This window comes from Phyllobates terribilis, unplaced genomic scaffold, assembly GCF_046119375.1.
Source record: "Phyllobates terribilis strain yellow unplaced genomic scaffold, ASM4611937v1 Scaffold_5__5_contigs__length_657084704, whole genome shotgun sequence".
NCBI lineage: Eukaryota > Metazoa > Chordata > Amphibia > Anura > Dendrobatidae > Phyllobates > Phyllobates terribilis.
This window is the reverse complement of record NW_027362765.1, coordinates 31,738,267-31,758,436: the sequence shown is the minus strand read 5'-3', so window position 1 is coordinate 31,758,436 and position 20,170 is coordinate 31,738,267. Positions and strand designations below refer to the sequence as shown.

At 44.5% G+C, this 20,170-nt stretch overlaps 1 protein-coding gene and 1 long non-coding RNA gene across 4 annotated transcripts in view; one reads left to right on the top strand and one right to left on the bottom strand.

Annotated features, from left to right (window-relative positions):
- Positions 1-7,526: 7,526 nt before the first annotated feature.
- The window catches only part of LOC141271837 (uncharacterized), a 39,147-nt gene continuing 26,503 nt past the window's right edge, over positions 7,527-20,170 (bottom strand). For 2 of the 3 annotated variants that reach the window (XM_073682021.1, XM_073682020.1), the window contains 6 exons: positions 11,473-11,632; positions 11,163-11,342; positions 10,956-11,079; positions 10,775-10,872; positions 10,486-10,576; positions 7,527-8,921 (listed from right to left, as the gene is read on the bottom strand). In XM_073682021.1, the coding sequence (XP_073538122.1) occupies positions 7,672-8,921; positions 10,486-10,576; positions 10,775-10,872; positions 10,956-11,079; positions 11,163-11,342; positions 11,473-11,550 (1,821 nt within the window). In that variant the 5' untranslated portion in view covers positions 11,551-11,632 and the 3' untranslated portion in view covers positions 7,527-7,671. Of the gene's footprint in view, positions 8,922-10,485; positions 10,577-10,774; positions 10,873-10,955; positions 11,080-11,162; positions 11,343-11,472; positions 11,633-17,147; positions 17,207-20,170 lie in introns of those variants that run through there. The other variant, XM_073682019.1, reaches the window with a different exon arrangement.
- Positions 17,177-19,897, top strand: LOC141271862 (uncharacterized). The gene is made up of 3 exons (XR_012321940.1): positions 17,177-17,686; positions 17,771-17,866; positions 17,991-19,897. It is a non-coding gene; the product is annotated as an uncharacterized lncRNA (long non-coding RNA).

Below are 20,170 nucleotides of genomic sequence, written 5' to 3'. Positions count from 1 at the left end.
AGCTGGCCACCGCGACATCCCAAAAGCCAACAACAAGGCCTGGGCGCCGAGTCGTCCGTCCTCCATCCCCTGGGCGCGTCATTTACTCTCACACTTTGGTCAGCCATGAACAAGACAATATGGTTTAAACTTGGGAAAAGTAAAAAAAATAAGTGGGTTTCACATATTTTTCACTAAAACGAAGCAAAGCCTGATCACTGCGTTTTTTCTGCGCTTTTGCACTTACCCATTGCTTTCTATGGGTGAAAAAAAATGCTGGAAAATGCTGAAAGAAGTGACATGCTGCAGTTTGCAAAAATGCCGCAGTTTTCCAAATCAGTCAGGAAAAAAAAAACAATGTGTGTGCACGAGATTTCTGAAATCTCATAGACTTTGCTGGTACTGTTAAACGCATCTTAAAATTTGCATAAAAAAAACAACAAAAAAACACAATTTGCTTTTGTCCTTGGGTTGATATGCACATGTTGGGCCAAAGCACGTTCATCTCTGGGACACAGAACCTGTCTCCTTCCTGAGTGGTATGATTGCTGGACATTCCCATCTTGTTTGTACTTCCGTATAATTGTTTGTACAGAGGAACGAGGCACCTTCAGGTATCTTAAAATTGTACCCAAGGATGAGCCAGACTTGTGCAAGTCCACAATTCCGTTCCTGATATTTTGGCTGATTTCTTTAGAATTTCCCATGATGCTACACAAAGAAGCTGTGTGTTTCAGGTGCGCATTAAAATACATCCATAGGTGTGTCTGTAAGTAACTCAGATGTTGCCCAAAAAACTATCAGAAGCTTCCAAACACATGACATCATCATATGGGCAGGCCAGAATTGTTTAAATGCATAGTAATCTCAGTGTATGTAAACTTTTGACTTTGCAGTAAGTAATAAAAATGCCTTAAAACATTCTCTCTCTCATTATTCTGGCATTTGGCAAATATTAAAAATTATTTTAATCCTGATTGACCTAAAATGGGAAAGGTTTATTCTGATTTCATTTTTATATAGTGTATGTAAACTTCTGGTTTCAAATGTACAATGACCAACACTGATATTACCGCCATACGGTGACATTTAGTTGTAGATATCAGTCCTGCAGAACATATAAGAGATTATAGTACAGTTATAGATGGTGACTTACACCTGATGTTCTTTCTGGTGAAGTTGTTCACTTTTCCCGTGTTTTCCATCTGGCCCAGACTTCTCTAGCCAGGACTCGTCTGCAAAGATTACAGCACAGACACATATGACTTCTCATGTCTCAGGCACAGTCTCCATCTAACCCCAACCTGCAGAAACTCCTTATCCTGCTGATACCACAATACTGAGCTGTTGCCGTATGTTTCCCTATACTCTTAGTACCCCACATAATAATGCCCACCATTGTGCCCCTTTCAAAGTAAAATCCCCCATTTGTGCTCCCTAGATAGTAAAACTAACCCTATAAAATATTACTACCCTGTGGAACTGCCCTATTAGACATTGCCCACATTTTGCCCCTAGAAAGTAATAATGCCCCATGTGCACCTTTGACTGTCACAATAACCTAAGTCCCCTTATAACAATAATGCTTCTTAAGTGCCCACTTAAGATTTAATAATGTCCCCCAATTCCCCAATGTACAGTAATAATGGTCCATGAGTCCCCATCATGACTTATGTGATCGGGCGGTCATGTGATCACGTTTGCTATTTGCATGTGTCGACTACACTCCTTTGGTTTGTCTCAATTCTCTTCTAATGAGAGAAGCCAAAAGTATCTAGTCAACACATGCAAATAACATACATGGGGTCGCATGACCGCCCGATCACACTGTTGATATTGGGGACTCATGACAGCAGGTGCACCGCACCCTGTCATGATTTGCCCGTCTGCAGTCACTTATCCCATGCCCGCACAACCCCTTTAATAACTTTATACAAATAATAAGCTGCTTATTATGAAATTATTAAAGCGATTGTCTTGTCTTAAATTACAAGTCTGCATGTGACCGCAGACTTGTGAATCCTCACATTGCATTCACAGCACACTGTCAGGCCTCTTCGGTGGGGGGAGCGGGTTGTCATGTGACCTCAAGTATGCTGTGACGATATGGCTTATAATCTTAATCAGCCAGACAATTAGATTTGTTAAACCAAGAGAAATACACTATTGTGTTTATGTTGACTTGTAAATGTATGTGTATTTCAGTGGCTGGTCAAGAAGGACATACGATTATTTGTATAACCCTGATTTTGGTCTTCTATTGGTCTCTGGAACAACGAATGTTTGCTAAATATGTTGATTAACCATTGTGTGGACCTTGTAGCCTGTTGACTCAAAAAACAGGAGGACAAACTGCGCAAATGCATTAAATGCTCAAACTGTGAGACCTGAGCCCTGCCCCCCCCCAACCTGTGACTGATGACCTTTATATGTAAATATAAACAGGGATGTCTGTAGTGCAGCAAGGAGAATCAGAAAGATTTTACAAGTAGAATGAGACACATCCTTCAGGACAGTAGATGAATAGCATGGCATCGCCATCCAAAGAGACACAGATTAGGATTCTACATGATTCCAGCCTAAGGGTATATGGCCCTGACTGGAAAGATACAGATCTGCTCCATTGACCATCAGAGAGACCATGGACACATTTGGGGAGACTAAGTTGGGATGATGAAGTCACCTGGCCCCATGGATATGTTGCTTGGGGTTGTCAGGTGGGACCCTCCGGTCGCCTGGAACCCATGGAAACATTCGGAGAAGCCAGATTTGGACCAGCCGGGCATCTGGCCCCATGGAAACTCTCGGAGAGGCCAGGGTGGGACCCTCGGGTCTCATGGCCTTGTACCTCGATGGACTGCTAGCTTCCTAAGCTTGCCGCTACCTCCTCTCTGTGGGGGCCTACCAAAAGCGGGGGGGCCACTGGTTGAGGTAGTTGGCCCTGGAAGTCCCAAAGTCGCAGATGTTCTATCCCAGGTGGGCCAGTGGAAGGGTGAGGACTGTGTAATGTTGTACCATCTTGGATATTTGCTGGGACTGTTCTATGTGTTAAATGTCCATTTTGTGGTTCAATAAAGTATTGCCACACTGTTTTACCCTCTCCCTGTGTTGTCCGAGTATTGTTACGCACACGGAAGACCCTGGGTCGCGACATTTTGGTGGATACTACAAAGCCTAGCAGATCTAGGGGAGCTGAAAGGGGGACTGGTGTTAGTACACACCATCCACCGGGCTCCATAACTAGGGAGGCATGTAGACAGACCCAGTAGACCATAGGTGAGGCATACATAGCGGGTTTCGGATGCTACCATGTCCAACCGTACCAGTCCGGCCTAAGGAGGAGGAGCGGAAAGTATATACAGCAGCAACAAGAAACGGCAACTACAGGAGTTGTGCCAGCCTCAACGGATTGAATACCAGGCCACTGACACTCATCGGATTTAATCCAGGAAGCACAAGATGCTGAGGACGGCATGTGTGGACGCAATGGATACCAGTCTGTTTTCGTCAATTATGTGTGGAGTTTATTCGCAAGGAAGACATGGAATATGCTCTAAGGAAACTGGATGATGCAAAGTTTTGTTCTCATGAAGGTGAGACCTGTTACATTCGTGTCTGTGCTTAAAGACATGCTGATGGACTGTCTCCAGTAAGTGGAGAAGGATGATTGGGATCCTATCATGTCTGGCTGATTAAGATTGGGGGAGCAATGTGACGATATTGCTTATAATCTTAATCAGTCAGACAATTAGATTTGTTAAGCCAAGAGAAATACACTATTGTGTTTATGTTGACTTGTAAATGTATGTGTATTTCTGTGGCTGGTCAAGAAGGACATACGATTAATTGTATAACCCTGATTGTTGTCTTCTATTGGTCTGTGGAGCAATGAATGTTTACTAAATATGTTGATTAACAATTGTGAGGACCCTGTGGCTTGTTGACTCACAAAGCAGGAAGACAAACTACGCAAATTCATTAAATGCTCAAACAATGAGACCTGAGTGCTGTACTTCCCCCCCCCCAATCTGTGACTAGTGACCTTTATATGTAAATATAAACAGGGGTGTCTGTAGTGCTGCAAGCAGAATCAAGAAGACTTTACAAGGATTATGAGACATCCTTCAGGAGAGTAGATGGATAGCATGGCAGCTCCATCCAAAGAGACACAGATTTGGATTCTACATGATTCTGGCCTAAGGGTATATGGCCCTGATTGGAAAGGTATGGATCTGCTCCACTGACCATCAGAGAGCCCATGGATACATTTGGGGAGACCAGGTTGGGACGATGAAGTCACCTGGCCCAATGCATATGTTGTTTGGGGTAGCCAGGTGTGACCCTCCGGTCGCCTGGAACCCATGGAGACTTTCAGAGAAGCCAGATTTGGACCAACCGGTCATCTGGCCCCATGGAAACTCTCGGGGAGGCCAGGGTGGGACCCTCGGGTCTCCTGGCGTTGTACCTCGATGGACTGCTAGCTTCCTAAGCTTTCCGCTACTTCCTCAACCAGTGGCGCCCCGCTTTTGGTGGGCCCCCACAGAGAGGTAGTTGGCCCTGGAAGTCCCAAAGTGCAGCTATTCTATCCCAGGCGGGTCAGCGGAAGGATGAGGATTGTGTAATGTAATGTTGTACCATCTTGGATATATGTGTTTAATGTCCATTTTGTGGTTCAATAAAGTATTGCCACACTGTTTTACCCTCACCCTGTGTTGTCTGAGTAGTGTTACGCCCTCGAAAGACCCTGGGTCTTCACATATGTGATTTGCATACACCTGTCCACATTTCGATTAGACTTCTTCCGGTCTTGATCAAAACACTTGTATTGCATGAGGCCACGCAGTTGGAATATGGCCAGGAGCATGTAAATCGCATACTCGCCGATACGGGCAATGGTGAATCCTCACAGTGTGCGCAATGTGAGGACTCACAAGTCTGCAGCCACATGGAGTAACTGCAGACTTGTACATTTAGACCGGACAACCCGTTTAAATACTGTACAGCTCGTGCCATGTTTACTGTATGGAGCTTGTTATACTATGAGGCAGGGGCTTATTATAACACCCAAGCTGTAAATATAATAAGCCCCCTACTCCCCATCTCCACCATCAACCAGACAGCAGCTATGACATGAGATAGCACAATCTCAGAACACAAGTCCCCCAGCGCCACCCTCACTACTCCAATTCAGCTCCCCTTCTTATTCACCCCACTCCCACAGTAATATTGTATACTTTAATATATTTTAAAAAAAATTGGTTATAGCAGCCCTCACATATGAACGTGATGATGATTGGTCGGGCCTAGGCACTGTCTTTGCATAACCGAAGCTGCAGATGCTCACTAGGACCCAGGGTCCAGTGTGGACCAATCAGAGCACGCATGGGGTGGAGCTAACCACGGCGCTGCCAGCTTGTAGAAGATGATCAGGTTAGCAGCGCTCCATCCCGCACCATGCACTGCGACTCTGAGATTGGCTGCTGTGCAGAATCTCCGCTCAGATGGAGAACAGGCAATACGTGCGTTCAGTGCGCCGCCCTTTCTCTACATCAGAGAGCCGCGGCCACCTTCTGCTGAATGACAGAAGCTTCCGTGTCTCCGGCTGGACCCCTCCATGTGATGGGGCCCGGGGCAATGGCCCCCTCTGCTTCCCCCCAGTAGCTATGCTACTGCTCTCCAGGTGTTTTCCATTCTGGTCTGCTGCCCTATCACATTTTCAGTTGGGCTTTATATGTTCACTCTACAAAGCACTTCCTTGCTGGCTATACCTCTAGGTGGACTTTGGTTAGCAGTTCGAGCCCTTCAGCTAAGTGATTTATCTTGCATGGTAAACACCAGCTGTATTCCTGCAGTGAGTGTTTTCCTTCCCATTTCCTCTTCCTTTCCCCTCATTAAGGGTTGAGGTTATTCTTGTTCCGTTTATTTTTGGCTCTCCTACGCTTTCCCTCTCTACTTTATCTGAACGTGTTTGAATTTTCTCATCCTGGGTTTTCATATCTTCCTGCACATTTTCTTGTCTTGTTGGCACTGTGTTGCGGTCTCCCCTCTGGTTCTTCAACAGGTACAAGAAACCCCTCAATGGACTTTTAGGGAGCCAGATCCGAGGTGGTATTTTTGAGTTGTGCGACCAGGGTCTTTCTAGTCTGTATAGGGACCAGTTGGGTGTCGTGCAGTGTCTCCTTTCGTTACACATGAGTGAGTGTGTGCTACGTTCATAACACTTAAGCACTGAAGTTTCCAATAAGGAGTCACTTGTGGGTTTCTGTTGATCTGTAACCTCAGTGGCCTGGCTAATGGCGCCCACAATTTATACAAACAGAATCTGTGTTCTAAAAGCCAAGTAGTGCTCCTTTCCCCGCAGTGTGCTCCAAGAGTCGTGCACAACGTATGGGGTATTGCCACAATTGGTAAAAATTGCATAACAATTTATGGGGTCCATTTTCTCCTATTACCTCTTTTGGAAATTATAAATTTGGTACTAAATTAGTATTTTAGTGGATACACCCATGGGTGTCGTGAATATTCATGGCCTTTAATAGCGGGCACGCTGACCTCGAGCGCAGCAGGAGCCGCGCTGCGGCTACAGTGTGCGCGCTATTAGTGAGAATGAATAGTCACTGATTCCCACGCAGTCCCGGCATGGGGAGCAGTGACTATTCCGGCACAGAGCGGAAGACAGCGCTGGAGGAGAGAGGAGGCGAGTATGATTGTTTACTTTTTTTCTGTGCAGCATGATGGGGATCAGCGGGTGCCAAGCATACCAGGATGAGAGGGCCATACATACAGGGATGAAGGGGGCCATAATTACAGGACATGAGGCATGAGGGAGGCCATACACACAGGGATGAGGCATGAGGGGGGCCATACATACAGGGATGACGCGGGCCATACATACAGGGATGAGGGGGGCCATACATACAGGGATGAAGAGTGCCATACATACCAGTCAGAGAAATGAAGGTACCATACATGCCAGGAAGAGGGATGAAGGTGCCATACATACCAGGATGGGTGTGAGGGGGGCCATACATAACAGGATGAAGGGTGCCATACATACCAGGAAGAGAGATGAGGGTGCCATGCATACCAGGATGGGGGATTGGTGTGCCACGCATGCCAGGATGGTGGATTGGGGTACCATGCATATCAGGATGGGGATGAGGGCCACATATAACAGGAAGGAGGGGGCCATATATACCAGAGTGGGGGATATTAACAGAATTGGGGGACATTACCCCTATAACAGTGTCAGCAGCAGACCCCCCTCCCCTTTAACAGTGCATCATGACCGTGAGGCAGGAGGAGAGAGAGCAGTTCCCTCAGTGATCGGGAAGGATGCTGTCTCAGTGTTCTCCTTGATCACAGGAAGCGGTCTCTGGACTACAAGAGGCATTCTCTTATGAGCAAGATTTTTTTTTTCCTAAAAGTGCGTGTTACAGTCCAAAAAATATAGTAAGTGTTATAGTAATTTCCCTTTCTCTTTACGATTATATGTTTTTGAACAAATTGTCAATAAAAAATATATAGTTTCTCCAATTTATTTTTTTTTTTTCAGCAAAGTATGATTTTCCAGTAAATAATTTCTCACATTCTATTTATGAAAATGGCTTCTACCCATGTGAGATTTTTAACGTTTAAGAAGGGACCATTTTGGTTAAAACATTTCCCACATTCTGAACATGAAAAAGGCTTCTACTCGGTGTGAATTCTTTGGTGTCTAACATGCGATTTCTGGTTAAAACATTTTCCACATTCTGAGCATGAAAAACGCTTCTCCCCTGTATGAGTTTTCTGATGTGTGATAAGATTTGCTTTTTGGGTAAAACATTTTCCACATTCTGAACATGAAAAAGGCTTTTCTCCTGTGTGAATTCTCTGGTGACCAACAAGACTCGATTTCCAGTTAAAACATTTCCCACATTCTGAACATAAATATAGTTTCTCTCCTGTGTGAGTTCTCTGATGATTAATAAGCTTTGATTTTTGTGTAAAACATTTTTTACATTCTGAGCATGAAAATGGCTTCTCTCCTGTGTGAGTTCTCTGATGTGTAACAAGAGTTGATTTGCATACAAAGCATTTCCCACATTCTGAACATGAAAAAGGCTTTTTCCCTGTGTGAGTTCTCTGGTGTAAAACAAGCTGTGAATTATTTACAAAACATTTCCCACATTCTGAGCATGAATATGGCTTCTCCCCTGTGTGATATCTCTGGTGTACAACAAATTGTGATTTATATACAAAACATTTCCCACATTCTGAACATGAATATGGCTTCTCCCCTGTGTGAATTCTCTGGTGTATGACAAGAGATGAGTTATATGCAAAACATTTCCCACATTCCGAACATAAATATGATTTCTCTCCTTTATGAGTTCTTTGATGTGTAATAAGAGATGATTTATGTACAAAACATTTTCCACAATCTGAACATGAAAAAGGCTTCTCCCCTGTGTGTATTCGCTGGTGACTAACAAGAATCGATTTCCATTTAAAACATTTCCCACATTCTGAACATGAATGCAGCTTCTCCCCAGTATGAATTCTCTCATGCCTAACAAGAACTGATTTCTTGTTAAAATATTTCCCACACTTGGAACAACAAAATCTATTCTCCTTTGTGTGAATTTTTAAACAACATTTTTTAACAAAAGGCATTTTGAGGGGAAAACTTTGTCCATATTGTGAAAGTGCAAATGGCTTCTTTGCTTTTAGAGCGATATGTTCTTTAATGCCTCTTTTGTGGTTTTTATTTTTCTTAGTAGTCAGTAATGAATTTAAGACCTGTTTAAAAGGATCACATGATAGATCTTTGTTGTGAAGGGATGATGGTGAATCTGGAGTAATGACATTCACTTCAGTTGTATCCTGTGTGATCTCAAGTTCATCTGATTTAAAAATTGAAGATGTCAGTTGTCCCTCTGATCTTCTTGTACAGTCATCTGCCAAAAATAAAACCAATTATTATTTTTGAATTAAATATCTTTGAAATGTATATCTTTTAAAGACTTCTACTTAAAATGTCCATAAAAATGGCAAGTTATGTAGCAAGATTGAATTATTCACCAAGACAATGACAGTTCACAGTCTAATAGAAGTCCTCAATGCATGAACCAGTAGAGTGTCGTGTTCAATTGTTTGTTCATTCTGCCTCTCAAACATTGGAATGAAAAGCCACCAAATGTTAGTTAGGTGAAAATAATACCAATAAAAATTCTACTCATCCTGGAACAAACAAGCCCCCACTTAGGACCATCATCAATCAATGGAAAAATATTAGTGGCTGAAAGGCTCCTGAAAAGCAATTTATGGAAGGCTACTTCCATAAAGCAATGCAGCAAAATCCACTCTTCCGAAGTCAACTCTCCCCCTCGCTTCTGAGCCTTGCAGTGTGCCCAAACCACATTTAGCATTCATGCATTTGGCGTTGCTGTTATGAGAAGAACCCACTTAACAATTTATGGTGTGTGTCTCCTGGAGCACAATCTAGGCATTATCTGTTGGGCAATAAAATGGCATATTTGCAATTTTCACTCTTCAACATCCACTGCGTGCTAATGTTTGGGAAGTGCCTGTGAAAACAAAATTGACACTACTCCTATTGATGAATTTACAAAGTACTGACTTTAGGGGGGCGAATAGTTATGCACACTGAATTTTTCAGTTATTTTGTTCTATTTATTGTTTGCATCACAGCAAAAAGAAACCAAATGTTCACAGTTGTAGGCATGTTCTTTACATGAACTGATGCAAACCATCAAAAAAAAACACAGTGAAATTCCAGGTTGTGAGGTAGCAAGACAAAAAAAATGCCAAAGGAGTGAATACTTTCGCAAGCCGCTGAATATCATGGGACAAGTGTAATGTTCTTTGTGTAGTTTATCACAATGATTTTCGAAGTTAGTAGTTTTTAAAAGAAATTGAAAAGTTGGGATAAAAGGAAACTCTGTGATTGTAGCGAAATTCACACTTGGCCCTCACTGCACATTTAATATTGTCGATCATAAAAGTGAAGTTTGGTCAAAAAGACTAGACCTGGTCTTGCAGGGACCATATGAGCACATTCAGAAGCACAGTAGGAAGAAAAAATAGATTCATCCTTTATTGTGCCAGCATTTTAGGAAGACAACTGCATCATTACCCTCCGCTTTCTCTTAGAGGTCCACCATACGAATAATATTTTTGTTCAAGTGATTTTCTAACTTGTCAGTACATTCTACGTACGCTGTCATTTGGCTTTGCAGTTTACAGATCAGGTTAGTTAAGGGTCAGCATCTTCTAATTTCAGGGAGTAGGTGGATCTTTCAGGTTGTAAGCTCTATAGAACAAGGGGTCTTAATGCCCAAAGTAATTTAAACAGTATCCGGTGGAGGAGAATATTGCGGTCTAGTGCCAGTATGGTGAGCACTAGATTGTGATATGGCCAGACTACACCACTGATAAAGCAGTGTCAGCCAGTGAGTGAGAGGAATCTGTAAAATCCTGCATTTAGTGGTTACTACTCACCTAAGTAATCATATGTAGGAATCTCCTCTTTACACCACTCATCACCTCTCACATATGTCTCTGTAGTATTAATATGGGTCAGATCTTTACCCTGAAACAAATATTGTACAAGTCACAGACAGATGGAGAAGTCACATCTATGATCAGCTCTAATCCTGTCATCTCCACCGTTTTCATTACACAAGTATAAAATATATAATACTGGTGGATAAAACAAGACTGAACACAAGACCTTCACAGCCATCTACACATCATAGGGGGGATCTCATGACACCTTCTCTTCATCTACCTGATGATCCTGAGGAACACTTGGATTTTCTTGTTTACAGTCCTGTGGAAGAAGAGGACGGAGACATCTCTCTGGTGGTGTTCTCTTACTGGATAGAACTGGAGGAAACACATACAGCGACTTAATTCATTCTTTACATACAGATAATTATAGGCTGTGTGTATTTAGTCCTGTTTATTACCTGGTGCTGTGAGGGGCTGGGGAACCTCCATCATGACGTCCTTGTACAGATCTTTGTGTCCTTCTAAATACTCCCACTCCTCCATGGAGAAATGGACTGTGACATCCTGACACATTATAGGAACCTGACACATACAATGATACCGTCATCCCCCTGATCCATCCATAGCGTTACTGTATAATGTTCCAGCATTCCCAGCAGTGTCACCTCTCCAGTCAGCAGCTCAATCATCTTGTAGGTGAGTTCTAGTATCCTCTGGTCATTGATGTCCTCATGTATAACAGGGTGAGGTGGAGGCCCCGTGATTGAGGAATGGGGAAGACCCCTGAGCCCAGACACAGGGGCCTGACAGCGTTCACTAGAGGTCTTCTTCACTACTCGGTAATCCTGGTTATGGAGAGACACATTAATAAATCTCACTACAGACATTTCCAGAGTCCTCACCTCTCCAGTTCTGTACATCTATTATTCCCATAGATAAGAATGATGTAATGTGACGTCATCAGAAATCTCTCACCTCTCGAGTAAGCCGGAAGAGGATCTCTAGACTGAGGTGTATTATCTTCTCCTCAATCGTGTCCCTGTCCAACTGCATCCTTGATGGTTTACTCAGAAAAATTCTCTTATATAGAAAATCTCCACTGAAATTTTCCCATACTGTAGTGTCATAAAGAACCCTGTGTAAAAATGCAATTACTAGAGATAATAATAGGAAACATATCAGGAGATTTATTATTTATTTATTTTATTTTTTTAATTTTTATTAACTTTTTCAAAAAGAAACAAAACATACCAGATTAAGGTGATAATCAGATACCTGTTCGAAGACGGGTTATAAAGAGATAGTTCTTACATATTTGATTGGTTAAGCAAAACAATACAATATAAGAACTTAATAACAATGTAACTTACATCAGTTTAATTAACATGCCATCCAGTTGATACTCTGATTTATTGAAGCCATCTTGTTAGATTAGACAACCTATGTTAGTATTATAGACCTTCACCAAATGATCCCTCCATTCCACTCTCCCCCCCTCCCCCCATCCCCATCAATCCAGGCATAATGGACCTAGGCTATCCCCAAGATCTTCCAGAATGTACCACGCTGTGGAAGTGAAGGGTTCCACCATTTTCTTTTTTTCATTTAATGAGCAGCAATTTACAATAAACTGTTTCCATTTTGGAAGAAATTTGCCAACCTGCATTTCCTTATTGCTAAGGGGGTCTTGTTGCTCTATTCCCATAAAATGTTTCATTTGAGCTGTTAACTTATTAATGGGGGGGGGGGGGGGAGTGTTGGGTTCTAGCCAATATTTCAGTAATTATTTTTTTGCCAGGATAAGTAGGGTGTGGAGCAATTTCGGAGGGTTACCCCTCTTCCCCTCAGGGTTTTCTGTGTTGTTCCAAAAATGTAACAAGGCTAGATAAGGGGAAAGAGTATAACCCGGACCCCATATGGTGTAGATCATAGCTGATACTTGTCCCCAATATGAAACTGAAGCCGGGCATGACCATAGGCCGTGCATGAGGTCGGAGAGTGGAAGGTGGCATTTAGGGCAAGCTGTTAGCCTGTTTGAAAGCGGGTCTTTTTTAGGTATGTTAAATGCATCTACTAATAAATCCTATATATTTTAGGTCACAGATAACAAGCAGTTTCTTCCTCGGAGTCTGCGGGTGAATACGTTTCTCACAGACTCATCTTCCATAACACTAATTCTCATCACATTTACAGACACTGGAATCGGCATTAGCAATACTGCAGGAGATATTCATTACATGTGAAATGAGATATAACTACTTCATCTTCTATTACATTTCAATAAATATATTTATCCAAAGTCCGTCACTGACTACATCACCACCAGCCGCCTATATGAATGCTTCCCGTCTTCCCCGAGCTCTAATCTTTTATCGTGTTAGATCTTTTATCTAATACACACAAAAGTTTGAGACATTTAAAAAAGCTGGTTTGTAAGAACACTACTGACTAGTTATTTGATGCCAAAATCTACATGTACAGTGTTAAAATGTTACAAAACATAATTGGCACTCTGTTTATTATTCCCCGAAATCCCCGCCTGTGTGCTTATTTACCATATTCCCCCCTCTCCCCTGCACATCACAGGGCCTATGATGTGCACTATGCTCCCTGACTTCCAGGGCATGTGCAAAAGTGCCGCTCACATAGAGTGCTCTTTGCTTCATCCCGGCCCCTTCCCTCCATGCACTGCACCGCAGGGTCCTATTGCGCAGGCACCAGGAAGTGACAGTGATTCCCCGGCGCCTGCGCAATAGAACCCTGCTGTGCAGTGCACAAAGAGACGGGGCCGGGATGAAGCAAAGCGCGCTCTATGTGAGCGGCACTTTTGCACATGCCCTGGAAGTCAGGGAGCACAGTGCACGTCACAGGCCCTGTGACGTGCAGAGGAGAGGGTGGAATATGGTAACTAACGGAGCAGAGCCGCGTGTGTACAGAGCGGAGCGGCGCGTGTACGACGTGCACGGAGCGGAGCGGCGCGTGTACGACGTGCACGGAGCGGAGCGGCGCTTGTACGACGTGCACGGAGCGGAGCGGCGCGTGTACGACGTGCACGGAGCGGAGCCGCGCGTGTACGAAGTGCACGGAGCGGAGCCGCGCGTGTACGACGTGCACGGAGCGGAGCCGCGCGTGTACGACGTGCACGGAGCGGAGCCGCGCGTGTACGACGTGCACGGAGCGGAGCCGCGCGTGTACGACGTGCACGGAGCGGAGCCGCGCGTGTACGACGTGCACGGAGCGGAGCCGCGCGTGTACGACGTGCACGGAGCGGAGCCGCGCGTGTACGGAGCGGAGGGGGGGGATATGGTAACTAAGCATATGAGTGAGGATTTAGGGGAATAATAAATAGTTAGGCGGGGATTTCTTGTGTGGAAAACTGAGGTGATAACAGATTTCTCTGCAATCAAACCTCTACTATGGGCCATACAGGTATGTATAGATTTACTTTTCTATAACCTGTATGCCCATAGTAGAGGTCTGATATCTCCCAGGGGGTGATAGATTCCCTTTAAACCTTTTTAGAGAGACTACAGGAAAGCTCGGCCGAGAAGAACAGTTGTGTATGGGGAAGTCAGGAGAAATAGTAGTGAGCTGAGTGATCAATCGGACAACAGTTATCTCATGTGTATGAGGCCATAAGTATTAGACTGACAGGGAGAGATAATACACGGCACTACAGTAGTACAGTGTATCACCTGAAAAATCAGAGGCTTGTATGTTGTATCATCGCACTAATGAGGGTTGGGGAAAAAAGCTTAAAGTTAAGTAAAAAATACATATCACAGTTTTAGCAAGAGGGATAAAGAATAGTGATGAGTGAGTATGTTCTATTAACCCTTTCACCGAGTATGCTCGGGCCGAGCTCCGAGTATTTACAGCTGCTCGGTGATATGCTTGAATCACTCCAGTGTGCATGATTTGCGACTGTTTGACAGCTTTATTACATGTGAGGAATGTCTATTTCTTACACATTCCTCACATGTAATAAAGCTGTCGCACAGTTGCAAATCATGCACACGGGAGTGATTCAACCATATCACCGAGCAGCTGTAAATACTCGGAGCTCGGCCCGAGCATACTCGGACAGAACATACTCGCTTAACACTAATAAAGAACATTCTCCATTCTTGATGAAGACAGAGAGAAGACATCTTCTATATATCTGAGGTAACTGAAATACAACATCCATTATTTTATTAGAGGCAGAAAGACAGAGGCGGAGAACCTCCTCCATTATATCTGGGATACAGAGAGGGGGAGCCCTGTGCTCCCCACAGACACATCCCAATATATCTCCATGACAGCCGGAGCCTAAGGGCCCCGTCACACTAAGCGATGCAGCAGCGATCCTGACAACGATACGACCTGTCAGGGATCGTTGCTGCATCGCTAATACATCGCTGGTGAGCTGTCAAACAGGCAGGCTCACCAGCGATCAGGGGAGCAGCGATATCGTGGAAAGAATCGTTCCACGATGTCCTGCTCCCTTTACCAGCCTGCTGAAGCAGGAGCAGGCTGGTAACTATGGTAAACATCGGGTTACTAAGTGCGCGTGTGCCCCTAGTAACACGCTGTTTACCATGGATACCACTCTGCTACGGTGCGCGGGAGCCTCCGCGCACCGTAGCAGAGTGGTATCCATGGTAAACAGCGGGTTACTAAGTGCGCGCGTGCCCCTAGTAACCCGATGTTTACCATAGTTACCAGCCAGATCGTTGGTCCCGCTGGTCACACACAGCGATGTGTGCTGGCCAGCGGGAGGCCAACGACCAAAAAATGGTCCAGGACACTTTGCAACGATCAGCGACCTCACAGCAGGGGCCTGATCGTTGCAAAGTGTCACACACAGCGACATCGCTGGTGAGGTCGCTGGTGAGTCACCAAAACCGTGACTCAGCAGCGATATCGCTAGCGATATCGCTATGTGAGACGGGGGCTTAACAATGGAGTCCTAGAACAATGTCATTAAATTATAAAGAGAAAACAAACAAGATAAAATACAGCAACATTCACTAAAGAGCTAAGACGTTCTACTTCTGGAATAATCTGTCCCCAGAATGTCTCCATTACAATGTACAGCTCATACCGCCGATAACAGATCCTAATAAATCTATAGCACCGGCCCCCCGGCCCGGATCCACATCTCCAGACTGGGGAACTGATCCCGGAGGTCGGTGCTGTGTCCCGGGGTCATCTGTATCTGCATCAGGAATGGGGGAGGGGAAGGTTTATCTATTAGGAGGTGGCTGGTGCCACATTGTGGGGGAAAACTTGTACTGTTATAATAAGTGTGGGGGGATGGCGGTACTGTGGGGGCATTATACTGTGTGTGGGGGGATGGCGGTACTGTGGGAACATTATACTGTGTGGGGGGGGTGGCGGTACTGTGGGAACATTATACTGTGTGGGGGGGATGGCAGTACTGTGGGAACATTATACTGTATGGGGGGATGGCGGTACTGTGAGAACATTATACTGTGGGGGGGTGGCGGTACTGTGGTAACATTATACTGTGTGTGGGGGGATGGTGGTACTATGGTAACAATATACTGTGTGGGGGGATGCCGGTACTGTAGGAACATTATACTGTGTGTGGGGGGATGCCGGTACTGTAGGAACATTATACTGTGTGTGGGGGGATGCCGGTACTGTGAGAACATTATACTGTGTGGGGGGGTGGCAGTACTGTGGGAACATTATACTGTGTGTGGGGAGATGGCGGTACTGTGGGAACATTATACTGTGTGTGGGGAGATGGCGGTACTGTGGGAACATTATACTGTGTGTGGGGGATGGCGGTACTGTGGGAACATTATACTGTGTGATGGGGATGGCGGTACTGTGGGAACATTATACTGTGTGTGGGTGATGGCGGTACTGTGGGAACATTATACTGTGTGTGGGGGGATGGCAGTACTGTGGGAACATTATACTGTGTGTGGGGGATGGATGTACTGTGGGAACATTATACTGTGTGTGGGGGGGGTGGCAGTACTGTGGGAACATTATACTGTGTGTGGGGGATGGCGGTACTGTGGGAACATTATACTGTGTGTGGGGGATGGCGGTACTGTGGGAACATTATACTGTGTGGGGGGTGATGGCGGTACTGTGGGAACATTATACTGTGTGGGGGGGGTGGCGGTACTGTGGGAACATTATACTGTGTGGGGGGTGATGGCGGTACTGTGGGAACATTATACTGTGTGGGGGGGGGGGTGGCGGTACTGTGGGAACATTATACTGTGTGTGGGGGATGGCGGTACTGTGGGAACATTATACTGTGTGTGGGGGATGGCGGTACTGTGGGAACATTATACTGTGTGTGGGGGATGGCGGTACTATGGGAACATTATACTGTGTGTGGGGGATGGTGGTACTGTGGGAACATTATACTGTGTGTGGGGGGATGGCTGTACTGTGGGAACATTATACTGTGTGTGGGGGCCAAGAAAGCTGCACTGTACTATGTGGGTAATACGTGTTTCCTTTCTTCCTGTTTTGCATAGTTGGTTTGTATGTATTTATCAGAGGAAAAGGAAATAGCTGTTATGATTATTAGAAAGTGGCAACAAAAAAGGACCAAAATAGTTTGAATACTGAAGGGGTTAATGTCCCCTGCCCCCAGTAATGGGGGTCTCTCCACATACCTCCACCTGCAGAGCCGCCACCACATATATGGCTGCTCTGTGCACACAGGACCTGTGATGAGGTCACAGGAGGGGAGGAGTCAGGGGTCACATGATCAGGGGCCTCAGTGGATGCAGGACTCTGCTGTGCTGGTTGTCATGGTGCTGGATGAGCTGAAGTTTATGTGTGGGGTCAGGAGGGATTAAGGCTATGTGCCCACGATGCAGAAATGAAGCAGAAATTTTCCTGAGCATTTCTGCATCTCCATTGCCAGAAAACGCATGTTTTTTAGGTGCGTTTTTGACGCGTTTTTGATGCGGATTTTACATGTGTTTTTGTAAGCATATTTCAAGCGTTTTTGAACACAAATAAAGTTAGTGAAAAAAAAAAAACAAAGGGAAAATTCTTTTGTTATTTCCTAGTTCAACCCCTCTTCACCATTTTGGTTTTTGCAATAGACAGGATGCCACAGGAACTGCAGCCCCTGCGTCTCAGCAGACCATGCATTAACCTTTTGCTGCTGACTGCCATAAATCTCCTGCACTACTACTGCGAGCAGGTAATATAAAGTCAATTTTTTTTGGGTTACATTATTTTTATGTAGTGTGTACTAACCTATTATTGTTCCATCGGAGCGGTTAAGGAGGAGAAGAAGACCAAAAAAGATGTGGGTGCACCCTATCTTGCAGGAGCGGACGCACAAGGGCCACTTCAATGTTCTTTACCAGGATTTAAGGAGGTAAGATATATGGGAATAAAGTATAATGTCACCCGTGTGTACCTTTTTTTTTTTTTTGAAGGAGGTTTTGTTGGTATGCTGTTACAAAATTAGATTTTAATCCGTGTGGGTTTTTTTTTTGTAGCTGTTTACTAAAGTTTTCCAGAAAAATTTCAGCAGTTTTTCCCGTCTGACCATTACTGCGTTTGATCGGCTGCTAAGCCTTATTTCTCCTGACCTGGACTACAGTGACACCATCTCTGCTGAGGAAAGGCTGCTCATCACCTTGCGGAGCCGTGCGTGTACGAGGCGTGTATGAGGCAGAGCCATGTGTGAGCCGCGTGTGTACGAGGCGTACAGAGCGGAGCCGCGTGTGTACGAGGCGTGCGGAGCGGAGCCGCATGTATATTGTTGTGTTTCCCACTTGGATTTAGCCTTACAACCCCATTTTTCTGACCCTAGTTCAGTCACGGGGATCTGACACTGTGTTTTGTGATTTACTGCATCTTGGTAGAAGTGTTTCCCGGTCTCTTACTAAGGTGAAGTTCACACGTTCAGTACTTCATCAATATTATCCATCAGTATTTGTAAGCCAAAATCAGGAGTGGAACAATCAGAGGAAAAGTATAATAGAAACACATCACCACTTTTGTATTTATCACCCACTCCTGGTTTTGGCTTAGAAATACTGATGTAAAATACTGATCAATACTGAACGTGTGAACGTGGCCTTACACTGACTCTTGGTCACGGTTACAGCATTATTTGCTCCGCACTACGGGCACAATTACCCCGCACTGCCTTTTCTAGACAGTTTTATTTGTGGAATGTAATGTGTGATTTCTCTGCTTGGAGACAAATAGACTATGACGTTGGTATTGCCAATTCTCAGTGGGTTGGCCCTCGCCCCCATCTTCTAACCCCAAGAACTACAGACATCGTGGCTTGGATTCAATTGGCCACAGTGGCCCTATATTATAACAGTAGCAATTAAAACAGTGTTCTAGAAACAAATCGTGTTAGGGTCCACTTACTCCCAGCCCAATTCTCAGGCTCAGGAGCACCAAGAACCCCCTCGAAGGGGGATTCAGAAACCGTTAAAACCGCCACACCTGGGACTCGACATTGCTTTGTCGTAAGTCCCATAAATCACCAGACCCAAATATCACTTATAACCGAGGGATCCATGTCCTGTTGACACTCCCATACCAATTTATAACCAACTTCAAGGACCCTAAAGCATGCCACCATGAGAGTGGTTGACAACCTTAAGTACTTGAGACCCCCCCACCCTTTCCTTTCATAAACATTGCCTGCTCAATGCCCCCTTGTAAAGCTAATGACCATAACTGAATTCCAACGTCGTTCAAATGAACTCCGTCTGCCAATCCAAAAATCCTCTGAGCGATTCTCCAAGTCAAAATGCCGAATTGAAACCCCCCCCCCCCCCCCCCGTTTCTGGAAATAAAAATTGGAAACCGCCCTGTTCACCTTGTTTAGTGCTCTATTCAAACTCTCTATGGACCTGGCGTTTTGCCATCTTTTGCGGGGAACAATCTCGGACCAGATCGGTATCATCCCTGGAAAAGATACCCAACACCTTAATAAATCGTGCTTAATGTCTCTAATTGGATCCCTACATGGCCAAACCCCTAAGTCATTACCCCCCACGTGTAACAGCAGTATGTCCGGGGGCCGATCTAAACGGATGAAATTATTCACCTCCCTCAACACCCTGTTCCACCTCATACCTCTAAAGCCAATCCAGCGAATAACGTCTTTGTCCCTTGAAACACCAAGTTGCTTTGCCTCCAGTCTCACGTCTGCCCGCAGACATAGGAGTAATAAATGGATATGAATAGCGGTACCAGAGCGCCAATAACAGGGCAAAAATATTAAAAGGACTGATTTATTAATATACACACAACGCGTTTCGGTGGACACAGCCACCTTCATCAGGTGTGACAAGCAGCAAACAATTGATCCTTATATACATTTGACTAGGTATACAATTACTTAAAAGGGGCGGGGCCAGATACAGAGTAATACCTCTATATTAACCCCTTGAGTTCATATATGCTCAATAGAGTAAAAAGGATTGTTATAAAATAATGCCTAATGAAGCATATAGGGTTCTTATAAAAAGGATTCGCTGTAAAAAAACAACAACTTGTGAATCCTATAATCTTAATACTTCATAGGATATATTGTCATCTACCACCCTATATTTTAGATTATATAAAAAAATAATAATAATTTTTACATACAACATAAAACAATGCATAAATATAAAGTATAAAATTACAATCAGTTTCTATCATTATA